Source organism: Buceros rhinoceros, unplaced genomic scaffold (assembly GCF_000710305.1).
Source record: "Buceros rhinoceros silvestris isolate BGI_N320 unplaced genomic scaffold, ASM71030v1 scaffold3973, whole genome shotgun sequence".
NCBI classification, from domain to species: domain Eukaryota; kingdom Metazoa; phylum Chordata; class Aves; order Bucerotiformes; family Bucerotidae; genus Buceros; species Buceros rhinoceros.
In genome coordinates this window covers 3,752-24,392 of record NW_010404031.1, presented here as the reverse complement: position 1 = coordinate 24,392, position 20,641 = coordinate 3,752, and the positions used below count along the sequence as shown (strand labels likewise).

Here is a 20,641-nt window from a genome sequence, read left to right as displayed (position 1 = left end):
TTGGAGCGTGAATGTGCTTTTAAGAACGTGACCATTCACTACAAATATTTCCCCACAAAAAGTCAAAGATGATCTTGTTGAAATGTAGTCTGAACGATTTTGCATTTTAGATTCCATGTCTGTTTTTTAATAATAACTGAACTTCTCCTCCACTGCCCCAACTTGCTAACGCAAACCAAAGAGACTTACAACCTGTAAATTAAGACATACTTCAATTTATAATTTAATTTAAATTCAACAATGCTTACGAGCTTTGTGCACTACCTCACATTCCTCTTATTTATTTACTTAATGTGGTGTTGGGGACTTCAGTTTTTCAGCTAACTATTGAGGAAAAAAAGGAGTTAAGCCACTTCATTATGAAAACATCAAGATACCACACTAGGGAAAATGTGTATTTAAGGTAAGAATATTTTGGAATTTCAGAAAAGAACAGAACGTTTGGAGATGTCAAACAACAACAACAAAATCTTAAGTGCTGAATAACTGCAATAATCCCCAGTACACCCATCTTTTCCATCATGCCTTTTAGCAGAAGACCTTGCAACACTGGTTGAAAGGGGGAGGGAAAGGTAAAAAGGTAAAGCATGTTTCTGAACTTACTGTATCCACCTACACTAATGGTGCCAAATTTTTTTGAAGGCATCTGAATATCTTCCAATGCACTTTCCAGTTCAGTGTTATTTTCCAAGTATCTGAGAACTAAATAACAGAGTTAGTAAGAGACAAAGTTTAAATACATTAAACTACAGCCACTTTAAAAATTAAATCTGAGATGATGGCAACCTACACTGCAGTCTTAGTTTACTGTAGTTTTTGTTTTTCCTCTCAGATTCAATGTTTACAGTATAGCTTTCCTTCAGTAATTTAGAAAGCAAAAAGCTGGTTTCCCTGTTATTCATCTAAATGCAATTTCAGAAAAACTGAACAATTATCCAGTAAGTCATACATTACTCACTGTTTTCTAGCACAATGTAAAATAATATTAAACAAACTATGAATAAACGTATGCCAAGCTATTTAACTTATTATTCTAGTTAACTGTACTAGAGTAATTATCTGAAAGTAATTTTACCCTTTATAACTGACATTTTAATTATTATAGTAAGCAATAAGGGCAAAATTTTAAAAAATTTACAGTGCAATTTTCTGGCTCAACGTAAATTATATTTGAGGACAATCCCAAACCTTGATCATCACTGCTTCTGTGCAGAGTAGATCTGGGCAGGCCAGGACCTGTTAAGAGAGCAGGAAACCTGCATGTTTGCATGTGTTTTGCTGTCTCAAAACACAACCCTTGTAAAGGAATTGGAAGTGGGTGAATCATAAAAGCTCGGGACTCGTTTCCCTCCAGTCTGCATTTTAAGTTAGTAGGGTCCAAACTCAAGCCACGGGGTCCCGTAAAGCATTCAGACTGTCTCATAGGCCAGCCACACGAGTGTGACGTACTGAAAATTAACCTTCCGCCCCTCAGCAAAGTTTACCCATTGGCCCTGGATCACGGTTTGGAAATCAGTAAGCCTTGTCATGGAGACCACAGCAGTCTTCTTCAACCAAGCATTTTTACAACCTGACAGAACAATTCCCTCTCTGCTGTCTGTCCTTCTAGCCTATAGATCAATGAAGATCTTAGCATCTTAAAAAACAATATGTGTATCGAATTAAGAGACATTTTTGAGATCTTATTTTTCCCACCCTTTGATTCATTTCTCTCTTGTGCTGTCTAGCACAAGCACTTACAGATCGCAGGCAGACTACTGTCCCCCTGCTTAACTTGCGATTTATGTTCATTAGATTTTTTTTGAACAGCACTATCCATCTTAATTTATTCCCACACACAGATCACTTCTCTATACCCAGACTGTCGTTTGCCTTGCTCCTAGAGCCTCCAAATTCCTCCTACAGACAGAGCTCCCCATGCAGCTCTTGAGGAGATGCACAGCAGGCAGAAGAGTTTTTCACCTCTTTCAGGTCCACTAATAGGTAGAACCTTCAAATTTTATCCTTGTAATTCTTGTCAAGGTGCTTTTCAGCCTAGGAGGGAGTATGTTTTTCTGCTGCCAACGTGTTTATCCAGTGATACCAACACATATTGTTATGCAGTGCATATCAAGAACTTGATGAAGTGAACTTCCCCACCCAACTAATCAGTGAGTCATATTTATGTCAATTAATTCCAGATATACTCACCACGACAATCCAGCTTATAATACTGTGCGTCTTCGCTGAAGGACACAGAGTAATACTGGCATCTCTCTTGCTTCAGATCACAGCTAACACATTTAGTCGAATTTGGACTGCTTTCCAAGAGCATTCTGCAAAGTAGACGAGCTTCAACTCACAGATCAAAGACTTTTTTTTTAAGCTATGCTTGCTTTTTAAATAAGATGACCAAATGAAATATGTTAAAATTCAGAAGCAAAGTTCTTATTGATTTAAAGATTAAGGAAAACAGACTTTACACTTTTGCGTTCAATTAATACTAGAATCTTATAGTATCAACTATAATCATAGAAAAAAAAAAAGCATGAGAGGTTTTCTTTAGGGTTTTTTTGCTTGAGAATTGGTTGTTTCTTTTCACAATTTCCCTTTATTAACTAAATTTACAGAAAAATATTTTAGGTAACAGTTTATATTTCAGCACTGTTTTTCATTAAATATCCTATAAAGAATCCAACATTAGACTGTGAACATCCCAATCTTTTATTCTGCAATGCTTTCTCTTAAAGCTTCTTTTTCATTAACAAATATTTTACTCATACTGCAGGAAAAAAATTCTTACTTATAAAGATTTCTTCCTCCTGGCATTCCACCGTTTTCATTACTAATGTAGTATCTATAAAAGCAAAACATACTGGTTTTGGGAAAATATTTACAGTACAATATTTATCTTACATGTTTAGATCAGATTTTTAATGAGAAATGACACCCTCTCCCTTGTTCTCCCTCCCTGCTTACTCTGACCCTTGCTACAAGCCCTCCTGAAAAGAATCAATGGCTTCATTACAATACTTACAAAAAGTTATTGGTTACAGCTTCTATGCTGATTACTTCCCATTTTCCTGCAGTAATAGGTACTGGAGCCTGGAAGTGTCAGAGGAAAGGCAAGACAAAAAGTAGAACGTAACTCTTTGATCACCAGGGGAAACACAAGCCAGCAGTAGCTGTCCTACGCCTTATTACTTACCTGTGAGCCATTTATGTAATGGATGTGCTTGTAACCTACTGTATCGCTGAAGACTTTGTAGTAGGTAGCACCATCGGGTGCAAAGTGAGGGACAGATGGCTGAAACTTGAACATAAGAGAGATGTCTATGAAAGCAAACAACAAAACTCCACAACCAAAATGACAGATTTAGGTTTTGATATCTCTAAACAGGAGTTTCAATACTTAGAACAATGCATCACTAGATGTGCTGCAAAAATTTTTGCCTACTGACTTATGAAGTAGAACCTTTAGTCATTACCCTGAAAGTAAACCCACTTAATTTTCTTGCTCCTTAAGCAGCAGAATTTCCTGAGTATTAACCCTTGATAACCCTTCTACCTCCCTTGAATTTGAAGTCCTGCAGGTGTTCCTAGTTTCCTGCCATTTCAGTATGTGCATCTACTTTTAAAGTCACTCTTTTATTCTGTCCAATGCCAACATGCAGCTGTAACCTATAGCAATAAAATATTGTAAATACATGTTTTCCTTGAACTTCCCATTTGAAAATATGTTCTTGTGAACAAATTCTTTGAATTCTGATGCCCCCCTTTATTCAAAGAAAACAAGCTGCTTTCCAAGAGGAAATTTCGCTAGTAAGTAGGTGATTACAGAATGCCAGAGAACCCAAACTGGAATGATATTTTCACAAAAGAACCATCCATTTATCAACTGGAAGTGACAGAAATGAATGAAGTCCTTTCACTGACTGTCATTTGGATGTGCTTCACATGGGAGAGAGAAAAACAGAGGAATGACATTGAGTCAAAAGAAAGGTTATTTTCATGATAAACATTCAAAACATCTATACATTAATTAGCCAATTGACACAATGCAATTACCTCTGAGATGTTATACTCATTTTTGAAATAGAAAGTGAAATTGCCTCTGGTCGCTCCACAAGCAACGAAAGAACTTGAGCCTTCCTAACCCATGTATTCCAGATCACAGAATCGTAGAATGCTTTAGGCTGGAAGGGACCTTCAAAGGTCATCTAGTCCAACCCCCCGCCAGAGAGCAGCGACATCTTCAACCAGATCAGGTTGCTCAGAGTCCCATCTAACCTGACCTTGAATATTTCTACAGATGGGGCATCTGTCACCTCCCTGGGCAACCTGTGCAAGTGTTTCCCCACCCTAATCATAAAAAATTTCTGCCTTATATCTAGTCTTAATCTCCCCTCTTTTAGTTTAAAACATCACCCCTTGTCCTGTTACAAAAGGCCCTGCTAAAAAGACTGTCCCTGTCTTTCTTACAGGCCCCCTTTAAGTACTGGAAGGCTGCAATAAGGTGTCCCTCGAGCCTTCTCTTCTCCAGGCTGAACAACTCCCAACTCTCAGCCTGTCCTCACAGCAAAATTGCTCCATCCCTCTGATCATTTTGTGGCCCTCCACTGGACCTTCTCCAACAGGTTCATGTCCTCCTTGTCCTGAGGACTCCAGAGCCGGATGCACTACTCCACGTGAAGTCTCACCAGAGTGGAGTAGAGCAGCAGAATCATCTCTCCTTCTTCCCTACTAGTATTTTTGACAAAAAGAAAAAAAAATAACCTGGCAAATATTTTGCTAGCTTCTCCCTTATCACAGTCTTGCTTTTTCAAAGTGTGACTTGCCTTCAAGTCAACTGGCAAGCTCTAACTTAGCTCATGACCTGGAAGCCTTATGCAGTAACAGGCTGTTCCGAGCATTCTTAGATGAGGTATAATTTCATCTCTATTTTCAAAAAAAAAAGAAAAAAAATCTGTAGATATATACAAAGAGAGAACTACATATCTATACTTTACACACTATAATTTAAGTTTGTATATACACTTACATGAATTGTATATACCTATATATGTGTGTACATATACATCTCTCATATATGTATGAAAATATCCCTTAGCAGTCAAGTCATTTTATCATCCCTATGTAGGTAAGAATAAAAGAAAGGAATAAATATACCTTTCCTATTTCCCTTCAATCCTCCCTAGTTTCCACTCCCTTCTCAAATCCAAGAATCATACAGTGAAATTATCTTTTTCTTCCAACAGTTCCTAAGATGTGGGTTGTCTCTTTAAAAAAGAAACAAAAAACCAACAACCTAGTTTAATGGCACAGACTTGCATTTTGCCCTCTCATTTTGCACAACTGTTTACAAAGTCTGCAGCTTGATCATCACATTGTCTAATTGTGAAGCCTTTACTGCAGAGAAGCAAAATGTGTCAGCGTTAAGGCCTTCCTTTCCATATCAAATTTGACAGCAGGTGGGTTGATCTCTCATCTTCATACTGCGGATGATTTCATCCCTGCTGTTGCCTCCCTCTTTGCATTTCTTTAAACTTTCATTTTTTACTTCAAAAGTGAATTAGTGACTAAAGCATAATCAGTGTGTGGAAAATGCGGGAGTGGAAAGTGTACACTGTGTTCTCATCAAAAACTCTGAAACTCATTTCTCCCTCCAAGTCTGAACTTTTGCATCTCTGCTTCACTTCCCCCAGATCTTCTGTGTAGTTCATTAGGTGCCTACTCTCTACCATGTACCAAAGGACTGAGAGGCAGCTTGGAAAGCATCATCCAGACAGTAGTGACTGGTTTGGCAGAAGCACATGAAAATTTTAATCTGGTCAGTTACATATATCTTGTCCCCAGTTCTCTTTAATAGCTTTTTTTTTTTTTGGGAGGGGGCGGTGTTTGTTGTTGCGTGGAACCACATTCCCCAAAAACCCCAAGAAGAACCTGGAATGGTTCACTGCAACCTGAAACACTAAAAATTACTTTTGAGCTCTATGCCTTTCCTCCAATACTTACAATTCAAATGTAGGATACACTTCATAATACATTTTATCCCCTAGATCATTCTGGAGGTGGCAGGAAGACGAATGCAGCCAAACCAGCATAGCTGACAACTCCCCCAGAACAAAGGGAATTCTGAATTCTGGCTCCTACACTCCCCTATCTATCACTACCAAAGCAGCAGGTCAGAATTAAAAGGAGTCTGGAAGGTGCACTCCGGCAAGCTGAACAATGGCGCATGGGTCATGGAGGATGCAGTTACAGCTCCAGCCCATGCTGCACTCAGCCCAGCCTGGGAGTTCAGAACTCCATACCCACAAAAGCTTAAAACTGGGAGTGGGGCAGCACAGCAGCTCCAATTGACCTTTTTTCTCTACACCTGAAAAATGCAACAAGTGAAAGCATCAGACCTGCCCGCAAGAGGCTCATATGACATTTTCTTAATTATCAGAAGTACTTAGCATGTAGCAGTTACAGAAATTGAGCACTCACTCTGCCAATCCAGCCAGTGCTACTTTCTTCTGTATGTTGTTTTTCCTAAGAAAGAAAAAACAAACAATCCCACCACAATTATGTTTATTTTACATCAGGCTATGTTTCTACAAAGAGAAACATACAGAGATACTCTGCTCTTTCTAGTTTCATTAACGAAGCATTGTGACTCTCCCACCTCATTCTTCTTACCTGTGGACATGACCAATCTCCAGTAGCATTTTCAAAGTCACAGACTGTGAGGACTGAAAAATTCTGAATTCTTCTAAGCCACTGCAGACAGATCCTTTCATCTGTCACCCATGTTACAACACTCAAATAATGATCCCTGAAAACAGCAAGAGCATTAGATATTTAAAATTCTCTGTGTAATAGCATACTATACAACAGCATTCAGCAATTCACTCAGTGAAACTCATCTGGCTATTTTCATTTCAATCTACTCTTCAACAATAAACAATGATGCAAACCTCATTGAGGCATTTTTCTGTCAATTGTTTTTGCTACTAGTGGATAGATGCCTTGGTTATCTTCATTCATACAATAAATAATTAGATGGTTTATACATACCCGCTTCCAGAAAGACTGCAATTAAATCCTAACAGCCAGATGACTCTCCTCTAATGCATAAAATGTTACTCCAGACTGTTCATAAATCTTGTACTGTGTGCATCTAGAGGAAATTCTTCTCAATATGAAGCTGCATGGGCCTCAGATTTTGGAATTTTATCCTTAGTGTGATCCATACCTTTGTTCAATTTAGTACTTATTGCCATTAGTTGGAATGGAGGAAGAGACCATACCAAGAATAGATATTATTATTTAAGTATTTTACTTTCAGCTTCAGAATACTAACTAGTTGACACAAAGTACTGGGGTATCTGAGAAAAAGACAATAATTTTCATGAATATTTCTATATAATAATTTTAAAAAGGGAACCACGTAAAATTTAGTGGTTTTGTTTACCATTTGGATCTGTTGGATGTACTTGTCTTTTCTTATTTTAGATCCCTCTTATCTCCTAGAAGCCTTATGAACTAAAATAAAACAAACCTCCCCTCCAAGGCAAGTATACATTTTTATCCAGAATTTGCACATTTGACTTAGTTCCAAGTTCATGTTCCCTTTTTCCCCGAAGTTAGTTAACAAAAATGTGTGGGAAGTTTTGTGATGAAAGCGAGTATCTTCGTGATCACTGGGGGGAGAGTGGTAAAAAAAAAACCCAACCAAACCAAAACCCACCAAACCTCCCCCCCCAACACTACAATTAGTCTGGATGGATTAAAAATGTACACCAACTGGTTACCAACCACTTCCAGGTTTATTTCTGGGTTGCAGTTGAAAAAAACATGTTTGAAAAAGGTCTATTTTTTGCATTCATGTTTGACTGTGAAGTTGGTAGGTCATTTAGTTGCTATTGTCACTGGCTTCAAACAGTGTATTTTAGACCAGTAACACTACAAGAGCACTCTGCGGGAGCTTGTTTGGAAAAAAAAAAAGAAACGGCCATTTTTCAGGTACCTGTCATAGTGTTTTCCCTTGTTTTGTAAAGAGGTAATTAGCCCCACAGTTTTTGTTCCTTCAAAGTGAGAGAAGCTAACTGTGTAGCTTCTGGTAGCTACACGTCATCCATCAGACAAGATGGACAGCACAAGGGAAAAACAAAACCATTATTATTTATTATGCTATTATTATAACATAATAAATTCTTTTAAGGTTATTACAGAGACGAGGAATGCACCTTCAGTTTTCAACAAGCCCTGAAATGTTAACTAAGCTGCAACTCTAACTGAAGTATAGAGTTCAGTAGTTTTCCATTGCCCTTCCTCATTTGCTGCAGGAAAGGGGTTTTCCTTCAGTCACTGTCTAGAGCTCTCTACTTTGAAGACAGCTCATATTTAGGACAGATCATTCCAGACAAGAAATTTAGCCATGAGGAGTCCCCTGTACCCACGATGCTAAAAATGGTGTTAAATGCTGTATGGATTTCATGCTGGTCATTTGTGCAAAAAATGTCAGCTTTTATTCACCACTGAATGTGGCAAAGCGATGCCATTCCAGATTTTGGCAGCTTTCCCTGACAAATAATAAAACCTTTCCTCTGAACCAGAAATGCACTGCACTGCCTTCAAACGTGGGGGTACAGCTGCTGCGCGTACAACAAGCTCTGGATAGTGCTGCAAGAGGCAGCCATTTGCAGGGGCAGTGCCCCTCAAAACCCCTACCCACGCAGGTGGGGTGACGTATGCCGCCAATTCAAACTTGGTTTTCTCAGAATTTAACTCCAAGGAAACAAAAATAGAATTTTCCACCACAAAAATTAACCTTTCCTGTCATACAGTGGTATAAATATCCAGAAATACCATGCAAATATTCATTACTTTGTGCTTCAAGGACCAAAACTACACAAAAGCAACATTGCACATCACTTGCCTTTGCCTACTCATATACTTTTGCTCTTGCAAAATTCCCCAAGATTTGTCGTGGCCACCTCAACATCTGCAGGATGCACGTGCTAAGGCTTAACCGTTACTTGGATCAGTCGTTGGGAGAAAGAGTAGGTTTCGATCATTGCTCACATCATTCAAGACTTGACTTATCTTTGTATTAATCCTGATTTACAGGTTGTTACATTCATTTAAAAATGGATTAACTACACAGAACTCAGGCCTGTGTTAGGGTACAAGGCTGGAAGGCAGATGATGGTTATTCCCCCAGTTCACACAGCAGTGGTGTTCAGCTTTCATTTTGTGTTAACGAAAGGTAAAACAGCTCTGAGACAGCAGAGATCTTAGCCAGAACTGACCATAAACAATTTAATTTTAAGGCACTGAAATTCTGGAGAAAACCAGTGCACAACAGCTATATACCATCTAGCTATCGCAATGCTACTGCGGAGAAAGGACAGAGAACGTATCTGTGAAAATCTGCGTATCTCCGTTAACAGAGAGATGTTAGTTTCACTGTGGTGAGGGCTGAAACAGAGTAGCACTGATATTCCAGCTATAGCTTTTTGGCCACCACGTACAAAATGCTGGGTTTATGCACTAGATAACAGACCTCTTTTGGGTTTTTTTCCTGAAGTTTATCAGTATAACCTGATTATGTTTAAGTGCAAACCTCTAAAAAATTTCCACAATGCACTTAAAAAGAAAACACACCACAAGATCTGGGATACCAAGTTCTGTGTGCATGCATTTTAAATCAATTTAGCTGCTCTTCACAAAATACATTTATAACATGTTGTGCATTTCCAGTGGCATTTTGAGAAATACAACTTTCCATTTACTGTGAGAGGTGCTGGTTTTCACCATGTTTCCAACGAAAACAAACATTTTAAGTATAAATCTGAAGACAACCATGATACCTTGCCTTAGCAAGGAGTCTGTTTCCAATGAAATCAAATCTTACCATTAAAGTTTTGTTTTGTTTTTTTCTTTTTTCCCCCGAGTGAATTGGAATCCATATATTATAATTTGATTATACCCAAACTTGCTCATATTAAAGTTGTACTGTGAAATGACTTCACCGTAGTTAGACTCCACTGAATGTGACGAGCCAAGAACTTGTCACATTCTGAATGTAACATACATGGAATATGCCATCTATATATACTCACTAGGAGGATAATCTCTGTGCAGATTTTCTCTGGTAAATCTTGTTGCTACCAGAGCCGCGTAACTGGGAAAAACTGCCATATACACTGAATACAGGGTGGTCACACATAAAAGCTCCTCCTCTCCCACCAAAAGAAACATGCAAACATTTAACCAAAATTTCTTACACTGATTTTATTTCTGCAGGTGGAGAAATTTCAGCAGAGCGGAAAGAAGGAAGCGGCCTGGTATCCACAATAAAGAATCGCACAGTTGGATTTGTAGCTCCTGCCTAAAAATAAAATTTTTCATTGTACTTTTGAAGAGAGAATATTCTTGATGAAAATTTAGATGAAAAAATTACTACAGGCAGTCAGGCAGAACCAGCCAACTTCAAACATGTGAAAAGACAAGTTCCCAACTGCAGCTCTTAAGATCGATACATAAATTATCCTTTGCATTTTATTTTAATATGGAAGTGTTGGTTATGTGTTTCTAGATAAGAAAGACTACTACATTTAGAAACATTTGTAACTACATAGGGCTTGCTGTACCCAAAGCGGTATTTGACCATATCTAGTCCCACATGCCACTCACAGTACTTAACAGTGAATCAAATTCATTGCCAACAGACAGAAAACTGCTTTTTCATGGAACCTGGTACCTTGATATAGCTGTCTATACCACAAACAGAACTGTGACTGCAGCATGTACCCCACTAGTTTCAATGTAGTGCTACCGATGGCAGTGAAACTGTGTCAGTAAGGGTTTCTTCTCTAGAAGGAAATGAGCCGAGTCCTCATCGTAACGTTTAGGTAGCTGTAGCTGACCCAAGTCCAGAACTCAGCAATATTCCAAACAAACAATTTTTGTAATAAAAGGCGCAAATTAAACTGGCAGTTCACTCCACACCTACATCTCTTCACAGGCGCCACACTGAGGGCGGAGCGCCTGCTGCCGCCAGTAACCCTCTGGGGGAGGCTCCAAAGGGACAGTCAAAGGCCATGTGCTCCTGACGCTGTGGAAAGGGTAGGGAGTGACTGACGGTGGCTGCTGCAGAGAAACCTGAGCTTGGCACAAAGAGGACCAGAGCGCGGCTGTTCCACAAGACAGCAGCAGTATCATTTAAGCCATCAGTTGGCTGTACCAGTTGTTCTGCCCCAGGTAATTAAGAGTGAAAATATCTTCCAGAGCTGGCCAGACCAGCGTGGCAGGGAGATATAGGTGCCTCAGCCCAACACAGCGTACAAAGACCCAACTATGAATAAAAAGAACTGAAGCAAGTGATGGGTTTGAGAGGGTTTCAACCCATGTACTCCTTTCCCATCAATGGGGATGCCCAGCACTGTGGTGGTAAGCATATTATGGAGACCAGCAATGAGAACGTTTGAACTGTGATTCAGCAGTACAGTGCAACTGTTGTACTGTAAGTGTAAATTGTACTTGTGTCTTATGAGCATTGCTGCATCACTTTGCTAAATCAAGGTCCCGTGTAACGTCAAATAACTTCACAACGGTAAATCTTGTGCTAAACATGAAATCCTCCACGTGTGGAGTATCTGAAAGAACCTGTCTGGAGTGTATTGGACTCTGACTCTCACACCATTTAGTCCGCTGCCAACTGTGCCATGAGCAACGAGCACAAAGTCATGTGGAGAGGAAGGAGCTTCCTCTACTGAAGTCTTCACTGTCACAGCTAAAATTGAAAGAGCTTTAGGTGTGAGTAAAGAAACTCCACCAGCAGATTCCACCCCTTCATCCCAATACAGGAAGCATCCAGCAACTAAAAATGCTGCATTAGTTGAAGAAGATTCCATTATTAATACCACGCACGACTCTAACACAATACATCTGCTGAATGCTTTCTACCAACTTCAATTCCCTAAGAGCTTTATCATCTCAGTATCTACTTGCTACCTCAAAATTTTCAGGTGAAACAACAAAACCTTAAATCATACCACTTTTTTTTTTTCCCTGTTTTGTTTTCCCCTGGAAATAATAAAATACTTTAACATTGCCAGGTGCTGTTGATTTCAGAAAGAGTAATCACAGCAAGCTGTTGAGGAGAGACAGACAATATTTTCATTAGCAGAAACTGATTAAACAAGCTTCCTCTCTTAACGGAACTGCAGGACAAGACATTTAATAAATAACACAGACCTTGGGATATGGGATTCTAATGGTCTTCGGATACTGCAAGGTGTCCTCAGAATAAAAGGAATATTCTATAACAGGAACTTCTGTATCATTAAATTCTGCATAAGCCACAAAACTGCCATTTGGAGACCACCACAGAGCAGAATGGGTGCCAAACATTTCCTCTGAAAAAGATGCAAATGCATTTAAGTTGTAACTGTTAAGTTGGCTCTTCTATCCTAGGTACTGTTCTCATTAGTTTCTAGTAAGATTTTTTTTTTTGATAGAAGTTCAGAGACCGAAGCGCAGACTGTTTGATGGCGTTCTGAAATCAGATGTTAGATCAATGCTTATAACGTATCATATGAAGCTAATTCACACACTACAATTTCCAGTGACGTCCTGCAAGTCAGGTGAACTCATTTCATTTCTAAAATCCTGACACTGGCCAGGTATTAAGCTCGGGTAAGGATGCATGACTTATCATTGGAATGTTGCAAATAATCTAAGAAATGACACAGCAGTATAATAAAACAAATAAAACAAAGTTTTTACATTATAATGCAAAGTAAAATATGCTTGACAGTTACCTTCATAAACCCAATCTGGTATGCCATTGAAAATTTTATTTTCTTCTCCATTTTGAGTGATTTGCACAGGCTCTGCTGCTGGTGAAGCTTTTATATAAACATTATTATTCCAAACATATGCCTGCAAAATATCATTGTGATTACAATTACTACGAGAGTAAATCCTACTTCTTTCCTTTGCCTCATCTACTGGGAAATTGACTTTTACATCAGATGACAAAAAGCGTCTTTGAAATTTGCATTTCACCAAACACCATTGATACTTAAACTTGAATTACTAGTATCAATCACGTGTAACAACCTAACTTCAGGCCTAGATGCAAAAAACAATCAGCTACAATAAATGACATGATTACTGTATGAAGTTTTGAAAACCCTGCTATTCATTTTCTGCTGAGATACAGGCTTATTTCCCTTCATTAGGAGTTGTTTTTCACTAATTTGTCTTTCAAAGAAAACCATCAGTACTTTGGTGAAACACTGACGGGGGTCTCAGCATTGTTGATATATCTGCAAAGATGGCTCACTTCTTCAGTAGCGCTCAGAACTCCAGTTTTTGTCACCTGCCTGCCTCTCTAATCACCCTGTTTTTTCTCTCCAACAACTCAACAACAGAGTTTTATTCCAGAGCTTCACTATGAGACACCGAAAACTCCTTTCAACGTTCTTTGCTTCTGTGGCTGGGCTCTATAATCCCTACACTACAAGCAGTAAGAATAAACAAACAGCACAGTCTCCTGTGATAGCTCTTTAGTCAGATCCAATCCCTACCACAGGGAATGCACAAGCCTTGCAAACACAGCAGCTTGGGATTGAGGAGGAGAGGAGGAATTAAAAGGACAGTGGAAAAGAGTACAGAGACTGTGATCCTGTAATCCCTGTGACATGCATCCATCAAATAAAACTTCACTGATTGTATTGTAATTAAGAGATAAAAATCAAGTAATGAGTAAGCAGACAATTGTAATGCTGTTGCCTTCGAAAGGGATAAGCTACTGTCAGCAACTGTAAAAACATGAAGTTCCTGTGTACTTGCGCATTTCACGACTACTGGGGCCACTACTTTCAGGGATGCATTTTCATTAAAGAAAGGGCTGTCAATAATTGGAAACTAGTTCAACTACTTTATCTAGCAGTGATAAAGTCCGATAACCTCAACAGTACAGTGTGAGCTTCTGTGTCATATGTACAAAAATGACTGTTTATATAAGTTTCACTTATCTTTACTAACCAGTTTGTGACCAACAGGTGACCAGGATATATATTGTGTATCATTATGTAGTAGTGAGCCATCTAAGACAGAACTGGAAAAACAAAACCAAAATGCAGCTCAGTGAAATCAGTGAAATGTCATTTCATTACAAAAATAAATATGAAAACTACATCTGTGTGCAAAAAGTACCGACCTGCTGTTGAAATCATAGATGTGATATGAAGCTGTATAGGAATGCCTCCACAACTGCAAAAGAATTATTTTAATATTAGGAAAATATATTTCACCAGGATTCACATCTCTTACAGTTTGAGTTACCTCTGAAACCCCCCTCAAGCTTCGGCTTCAGACAGACAGAACACAACGAACATACAAGGGTAACAAGTTTTAAGAAAACACTAAAGAACTGACACTGCTCTGGGGTCATCACTTAAATACTGTGACAGGGGCCACTAACTGATTAAGGACAGAGACAGGGAGCCCAGAGATGCTGCAGATTTTCAGAAACCTTGTAGGTACATGGTGGACTATTGCAGCTATGCACCGTTAATACACCTCCTTCTGCCTTACTGGGGCACTTGCTGTTTTCTGTCTCATTTTCCATACTGTATTATTTAACTTGGCATCTTATTGTTTAGTAGTCCACATAAGCCCCAGCAGTACTTCTGTAACAGTTCCTCCAGTTCCAGAGTGACCTGTTCCCATTCATATTGTCACAGAAAAAACCCCTTCTCTCAGAAACCTGCCCCTTGAAGCATGTATGGCTCTGTGGGCACTTACAGAAAGACACATTTAAGACACATTAAAATGTGTTCACTAAGGAGGGACAAAGAGGTTTGATTTAGCCTACAGTGCTGGCATGTTAGAATAATGCTACCTTCTATGATGGTTCTTGAAGATCTGTATGAAGATACAAAACAATGACTTAGTACTACAGAACCAGATGTCTATTAGATAAGAAGTGTCTACGTCCTCGTGATTCATTTTGTTACTCTGTTTTCTTGCAATAAAGATTAATAATAACATAACTGTTACTCACGCTATTATATAAAGGTTAAAAGATCTTGCTTCAGCATTAAAGTAAAATTAACTCTTATGACTGCAACAAACAAAATGCTACAGAGCAATAAATCACGAGCGAGGGGATGTTCAGGGCGGCTGGAAAAACAAGGCATTTTGTGACCATTAATGATGCAGTGAAAAGTCAAACAATTCTGAACAATTCAGAATGACAAAAGGTAACTGGCTGAGTAGTAACTAGACAGGAAGCTAAAACTGAAAAAGGTGATGACTGAGAGCATGGATTGCGGCTGGCACAGTGTGAGAAGCATTCCTGGACTGCAAAGCAAGAATATGTAGACAGAGCTCTGTGACACACTGGTTAAACATTTTTCACTGCACAAGTCAGCACTGAGCTTTTTACAAACAAAACAGACAGCTCCCTAGAGGAAAAAAAAGGGGAACAACCACAGAATTTACTGGCTTCTCAGTGCACACACCGTAGAGCAAATTACCACCTCCATTAGGTTTCTGTAACTGTCCTCAGTTGGCACACAGAGACAGGTTTTTACGACACCTGACATAAACGTGGGTTGACCTTTGTTGCATGGTTCAGCACCAAGCCAGGATGAAGCATTTTGCTGGAGGTTTTTCATGTGCTTGCTGACAGCAGCTTCAAGTGCAAGAGGACAGCCTTCTCTTCCCAGCACATGCTGCTTTTCATTCACCTGTTTCAAATTCTTATGTCCTAACGCTGCAATGTAACAACCATATATGCTACAACAATGCACATATATACAAACGTATTTCCTCATCACTTCTTCCCCACACAATTCCTTGGGCAGTCATGCCTACGACTCTGCTAGTTTGTCTTCACAGATGAACCATCCAGTCTCACTCTCCTCGTTAAATCTCCCCAGCCACTTTTTATCCAGCTTCTTTTCTTGGTTACTCATACCTGTTCTGCCAAGCTCCCAGACAATACCATTCTCTCTTCTCCTCCTGCCTCCTCAATTTCACTGTTCCCCTGCAGACATCTCATTCATCCATTCTCCTGCGTTTTCCTCACATTCTCTCAGCCTCTCAGTTGTTCCCAAAACTTTATTTCCCAGTTTCCACCTCAAAGAAGTAAACTGCACTGGTACCTTTGTATAGCTGTACTGCAGAAGAGCAAACTTTTGGTCAGGAGACAGTATCACTGTGGTTGCCTTGTATTTATCCTGCCAACACAAAAGGAACATATTAAGCACTGAAGAAACGTACAGAACAAATATTAAATTCAATACCTTTCCCCACATGTGCATGTATTGAATATAAGTCAACGTACCAGTGTTGTATTTGCCAAGATTACTGAGGATGTTCCATTGTCAGCATCGACACGTAGGACATCCCCATCAGCTGTTTTGTGAACATACTGATTTCCTAAAGGAACAAGAATGCTGCTAATAAATGATAAATAAAATGCTCCTCAGTTACTTCTCTTTCCTCCTTACATTTTTAATCAGTAAATAAAATTTAAAAAAATGGTTAATGTTGTTTCCTGTTTCTGTAACGAAAGGATGCTTACAGCACTAGAACATTCACAAAATGCAGTCCTGGGGCTCACAGCCTCAGCCTTCTGGCATCTCTTTTCCTTGGGGCACTAGGCATATCCGGAAGGAAAAGCGCCCTGTATCCTTCTGTTCCCTGATAGCCTGATGCACAGGAAGCTGACGCTTCCATGCTTCTACAAAAAAAGCACAGAAGTAAATATGCTCTTTAAGCAGTAGGAGAATATAGGTTGCCATGAACGCGAACATGTATCTAAGGGAAAAAAGAAATCACGACTCTCTGAGCTACACACCGTCCTATAATGGCACCATTACATAATAAAACTCCTTTTTCAGGATACAGCAGTCACTTTGGCGTGAAGATACATGTTTGCTGAAGGTAGTACATGTTCTTGACATTCATGCTGTATGTAGAAACAAATTACCTGAAATCCACTGCAAATTATATGTTCTGTAATTATAGTCATTGTTCAAGTAATTCTGTAGAGTGTATGTTTTTCGTGAATCAGGCTCAGGGACACTTTCTGAAAGAAAGAGAGAGAAGAGAGATTTTGATGTTGCTGCAAATTGTTCTACTCCAGCCTCTTAACCTGACTGCTAAAATAACTTGGTTTTTGTTGCTGGTTATTGATGTGTTTTAGCTAACCGGCTCTAAAGTACTTGCACTGAGAAGGCACTAAAGCTTTAATGCAAGACAAATTCAGCAAGCATAAAATAAAGGGAGTGTCGGTGAGAACACTAAACAAAGTCACGTTAAAATTACGGATGCTTTTTTCTGCTGCTATTTTACATTAAGGTACATGAGAGCTGTTATCTTTTGAGGAAATGAAAATACCTTTTTGACAGTGACAAAAATAAAAACCCACCTCTGGCCTCTTATCTCAGGAAACACATACCTGTACACCTCAAAAATCAGAAATATGTGACCTTAGTGCCTCCCCCTGCTATCCTGAGTCTTGGAACTTTGCTGCAGAGCCCTGACAGCTAATATTTACATCGGATATCAGTTGTGGGGTGGATCATGCAAAGTAGAGACGCACATGCTCGTGTTGGAGAGTGCTGGATGGGCAAGGCTGGCCAGTGAGGAGATGTACAGACCTTTCAAGACACCCTAAAATGAAAGGGGCTGCTGTACTTTATCACATCTTCTATAACACTCCTGTTGCTGTTCATGAACCCTTCAGTTGTGAATCATCTGCTTATCATTAATCCCAAATTTCAGAAATGTCTCAAAAAATAAATGTGAGCAGCAGTAAAATTTTCAGGGAAGGTTTAATTAAAAAAAGTAATTGAATCTCAAATGCTTACTGATAAGCTTATGATGAAATAACTGGTTAAATATTTATCCCTCTCTTGATGTGTTTTTCACCAAGGTATCTTAGTGTTTACTGCAACATTACTATTTTGAATGCAAAATTGAAGCCAAGTAACTGGGTTACTATGAAAAGACTAAGTGAAACTTTGAACCCAGTTAAGCCTATGAGTTTGGTCATCGGCTCCTGCACGCTGCAGTCAACTTCTATGAAAAATATTTCTTACTAGCTACAATGCAAAAGCTACTCTTTCCAAAGTTTGAAAAGTTCAAATAATAACAACAATGAAATCGGTTTGGGAGTCTTTGTGATGTTTTTCCTCTGAAAACAGAGACTACAATTTTTAAACTCAGGTGTGCAATTCTTTCCCTGCTTCCTCCCCTGCCTTTTTGTTTAAATAGAAACCTAAAAACTTCCCTCTTACAAATCTACACAATCCAGGAGGGAAACAACTTTTATTTCAACTGGCTATATCATTCCTTTTTTGTTACTACCAGAACAAATCAAGAGACCTAGGATAAAAACAATTGATGAAACACTCAAGTACAGAGGTGGTGACGTATCAACCAAGATAATAACCTGCCCTGCCAATTTTGAGTGCCCCAGTCTTTCAGACACTTTTAACAGAGAGCCTCTTCTCGCATTATGCTGAAGAAGAAAGAGAGCGCAAAGTCCTTCTGGGGACACACACACACAAATTTTTTTGCTGGTTATCCTTCTGCAGGTTAAATATGACATGTGACATCTGGAACATGGAAGAAGATATTTATATTAGCTATTACAGTTTTACTCTTATTTCCAAACAATAAACATACTGCATACATACAGCACAGACTGTACAGCCCTAAATAAAAGCCCTTGGCAATAAAAGCCAAGAGCCATAAAAAAAAAATGATGCTAGTCTAAGATGCTCAGCAAAGGTTAAAAAATTGCTTGCTCAACTCCACCTAAAATTTGACTGTTGTAAAAAAAATTAGTAGTCTAGGTTTCTTGCTCATGAAGTTTCCATAAGAATATTAATTTCTCAGGTTAATTATTCTATATTAACTGAATATTTAATTTGACGGATTATGAACAAGCATGCATTTGATATTCATGCACAGTTGTCTAGTTGGGAATATCACTTCTCTCCTTTCTAATGAGTGTCATTTTCAATTAGAGGGGCTTCAGAGAGCAACAAAATACTCTCTTGGAAAAGGAGGAGCAATTTAAGACAGGTGGCTGACAAACAGGTTTAGGGATTTTTCCAAGCTGATGAATGTTTTTTCCCCTGGTGACATATTTTGCTGAGGTCTCATTACTAAAAATCAGACCACTATTAAGATTTGTTGGCTGTGTATAAAATTAAAATTTCATTCTCTGTCAACACCTTCCACATAGTAACTGAATATGAAAACATACACCAAGCTGTAAGTCGTAAAAGTTCTAGCTGAAGTATTTTCTTAATTTGTGAGATAGGCCACCACCAGTGTAGTATTACTTATCCACGTTATGCCACTGACCAAAGATACTCAACATACATTGAAAGGGGAAAGGGACAAAATCAGGCTTGCTGGAGCTAAGCCTGAGAGCTGCACATCAGCGTTAGTGGGTCGGTGTGCTAGTGACCTCCTTGGGTGGTAGGGTTAGAGGGCAGTGTGTCATGTGATAGCACAGTGGCAAGGGATACTGGTGTGCTGGGAATCATGTTTAGCCTGGAGAAAAGGAGGCTGAGGGGAGACCTTATCGCTCTCTACAACTACCCGAAAGGAGGTTGTAGAGAGGTGGGGGTTGGTCTCTTCTCTTCTGACACAACTTAAGGGAGATCTATCTTAGACAGCAGGAAAAAATTCTTTACAGAGAGGGTTGTGAAGCATTGGAACAGGCTGCCCAAGTGGTGGAAGTGGTGGAGGCTGCATAGATGTGGTGCTGAGGACATGGTTTAGAGACCCTGGCAGTGTGGGGTGCAAGACTGGACTCTATGATCTTAAAGGTCTCTTCCAACTGGATGCTTCTGTGATTCTGTAAAAAAGCACTCAAAAATCTTCCTACACTCAAGTCCCCAGTTTCTGAGGTACGTTAGAGCACAGAAACAGACTTTCAGCAAAGGAAGTAAAAATGACTCTGATGGGTCAAGCCAAAGGTTCACTTAACCCAGATTCCCATCCAACATCCAGGGGCTGATACTGTACCTGTAGGAGAGTATAACCGATGGGTGAGCACCGTGAGACCTCCCAGGGCAGTTCACCCAGGTGCCACTCTTTGGGGTTGCAGAGAATTCCCCAGAGGGAGGTAATCATTAACTTTGTAATCAACAGCTCTGGAGTCCCTCTCAAATTTGCCCCATCTCATGCAAAGCAGGGAAATAAAACCAGCAGCAGTGTTCTACAGATAACAGCCCACTGCTGGTAACTTTTTAAATATTACATTACTCAACATTTGAATTAAGGTAGATAACCGAGTTAAATGACAGTTACAGAAGTCAAGGACATAGAGCTGGAAAACATTTCCATTCTCTTTTTCTTCACTAGCTAGAAAAGTAACATATCCACACATAACACGAAGACTACACAGATCCTGTACATGCAGAACAAGATGCATGAATACATGGGGAAAAGGGAATACTTTGAACAGCTGCCAAGAGACTGTTTGGTCAGACAAGTCTCCAGCATACTCACACCAAGGCAATTAACCTGCTGTACGTCCCATACAACTTTGGAGAGAATTTCAGCCATGATTTTGATTTGTCCTTTGAAGTCCTTTGAAGCAAGGTTACTGGAATTAACTACTGCT

At 39.3% G+C, this 20,641-nt stretch overlaps 1 protein-coding gene across 1 annotated transcript in view; it reads right to left on the bottom strand.

The window, feature by feature from the left end:
- Window positions 1–17,080, bottom strand: part of DPP4 (dipeptidyl-peptidase 4) — a gene marked incomplete at its 5' end in the record, with an annotated part of 31,503 nt that extends 14,423 nt beyond the window's left edge. Inside the window, 16 exons of the mRNA XM_010133207.1 lie at window positions 604–702; window positions 1,189–1,236; window positions 2,191–2,315; window positions 2,783–2,836; window positions 3,017–3,084; window positions 3,188–3,292; window positions 6,472–6,516; window positions 6,664–6,799; window positions 10,257–10,360; window positions 12,229–12,389; window positions 12,795–12,915; window positions 14,026–14,098; window positions 14,201–14,253; window positions 16,152–16,226; window positions 16,334–16,428; window positions 16,982–17,080. Coding sequence (XP_010131509.1) covers window positions 604–702; window positions 1,189–1,236; window positions 2,191–2,315; window positions 2,783–2,836; window positions 3,017–3,084; window positions 3,188–3,292; window positions 6,472–6,516; window positions 6,664–6,799; window positions 10,257–10,360; window positions 12,229–12,389; window positions 12,795–12,915; window positions 14,026–14,098; window positions 14,201–14,253; window positions 16,152–16,226; window positions 16,334–16,428; window positions 16,982–17,080 — 1,461 coding nt within the window. The remainder of the gene's footprint in view (window positions 1–603; window positions 703–1,188; window positions 1,237–2,190; window positions 2,316–2,782; window positions 2,837–3,016; window positions 3,085–3,187; window positions 3,293–6,471; window positions 6,517–6,663; window positions 6,800–10,256; window positions 10,361–12,228; window positions 12,390–12,794; window positions 12,916–14,025; window positions 14,099–14,200; window positions 14,254–16,151; window positions 16,227–16,333; window positions 16,429–16,981) is intronic.
- Window positions 17,081–20,641: the final 3,561 nt, after the last annotated feature.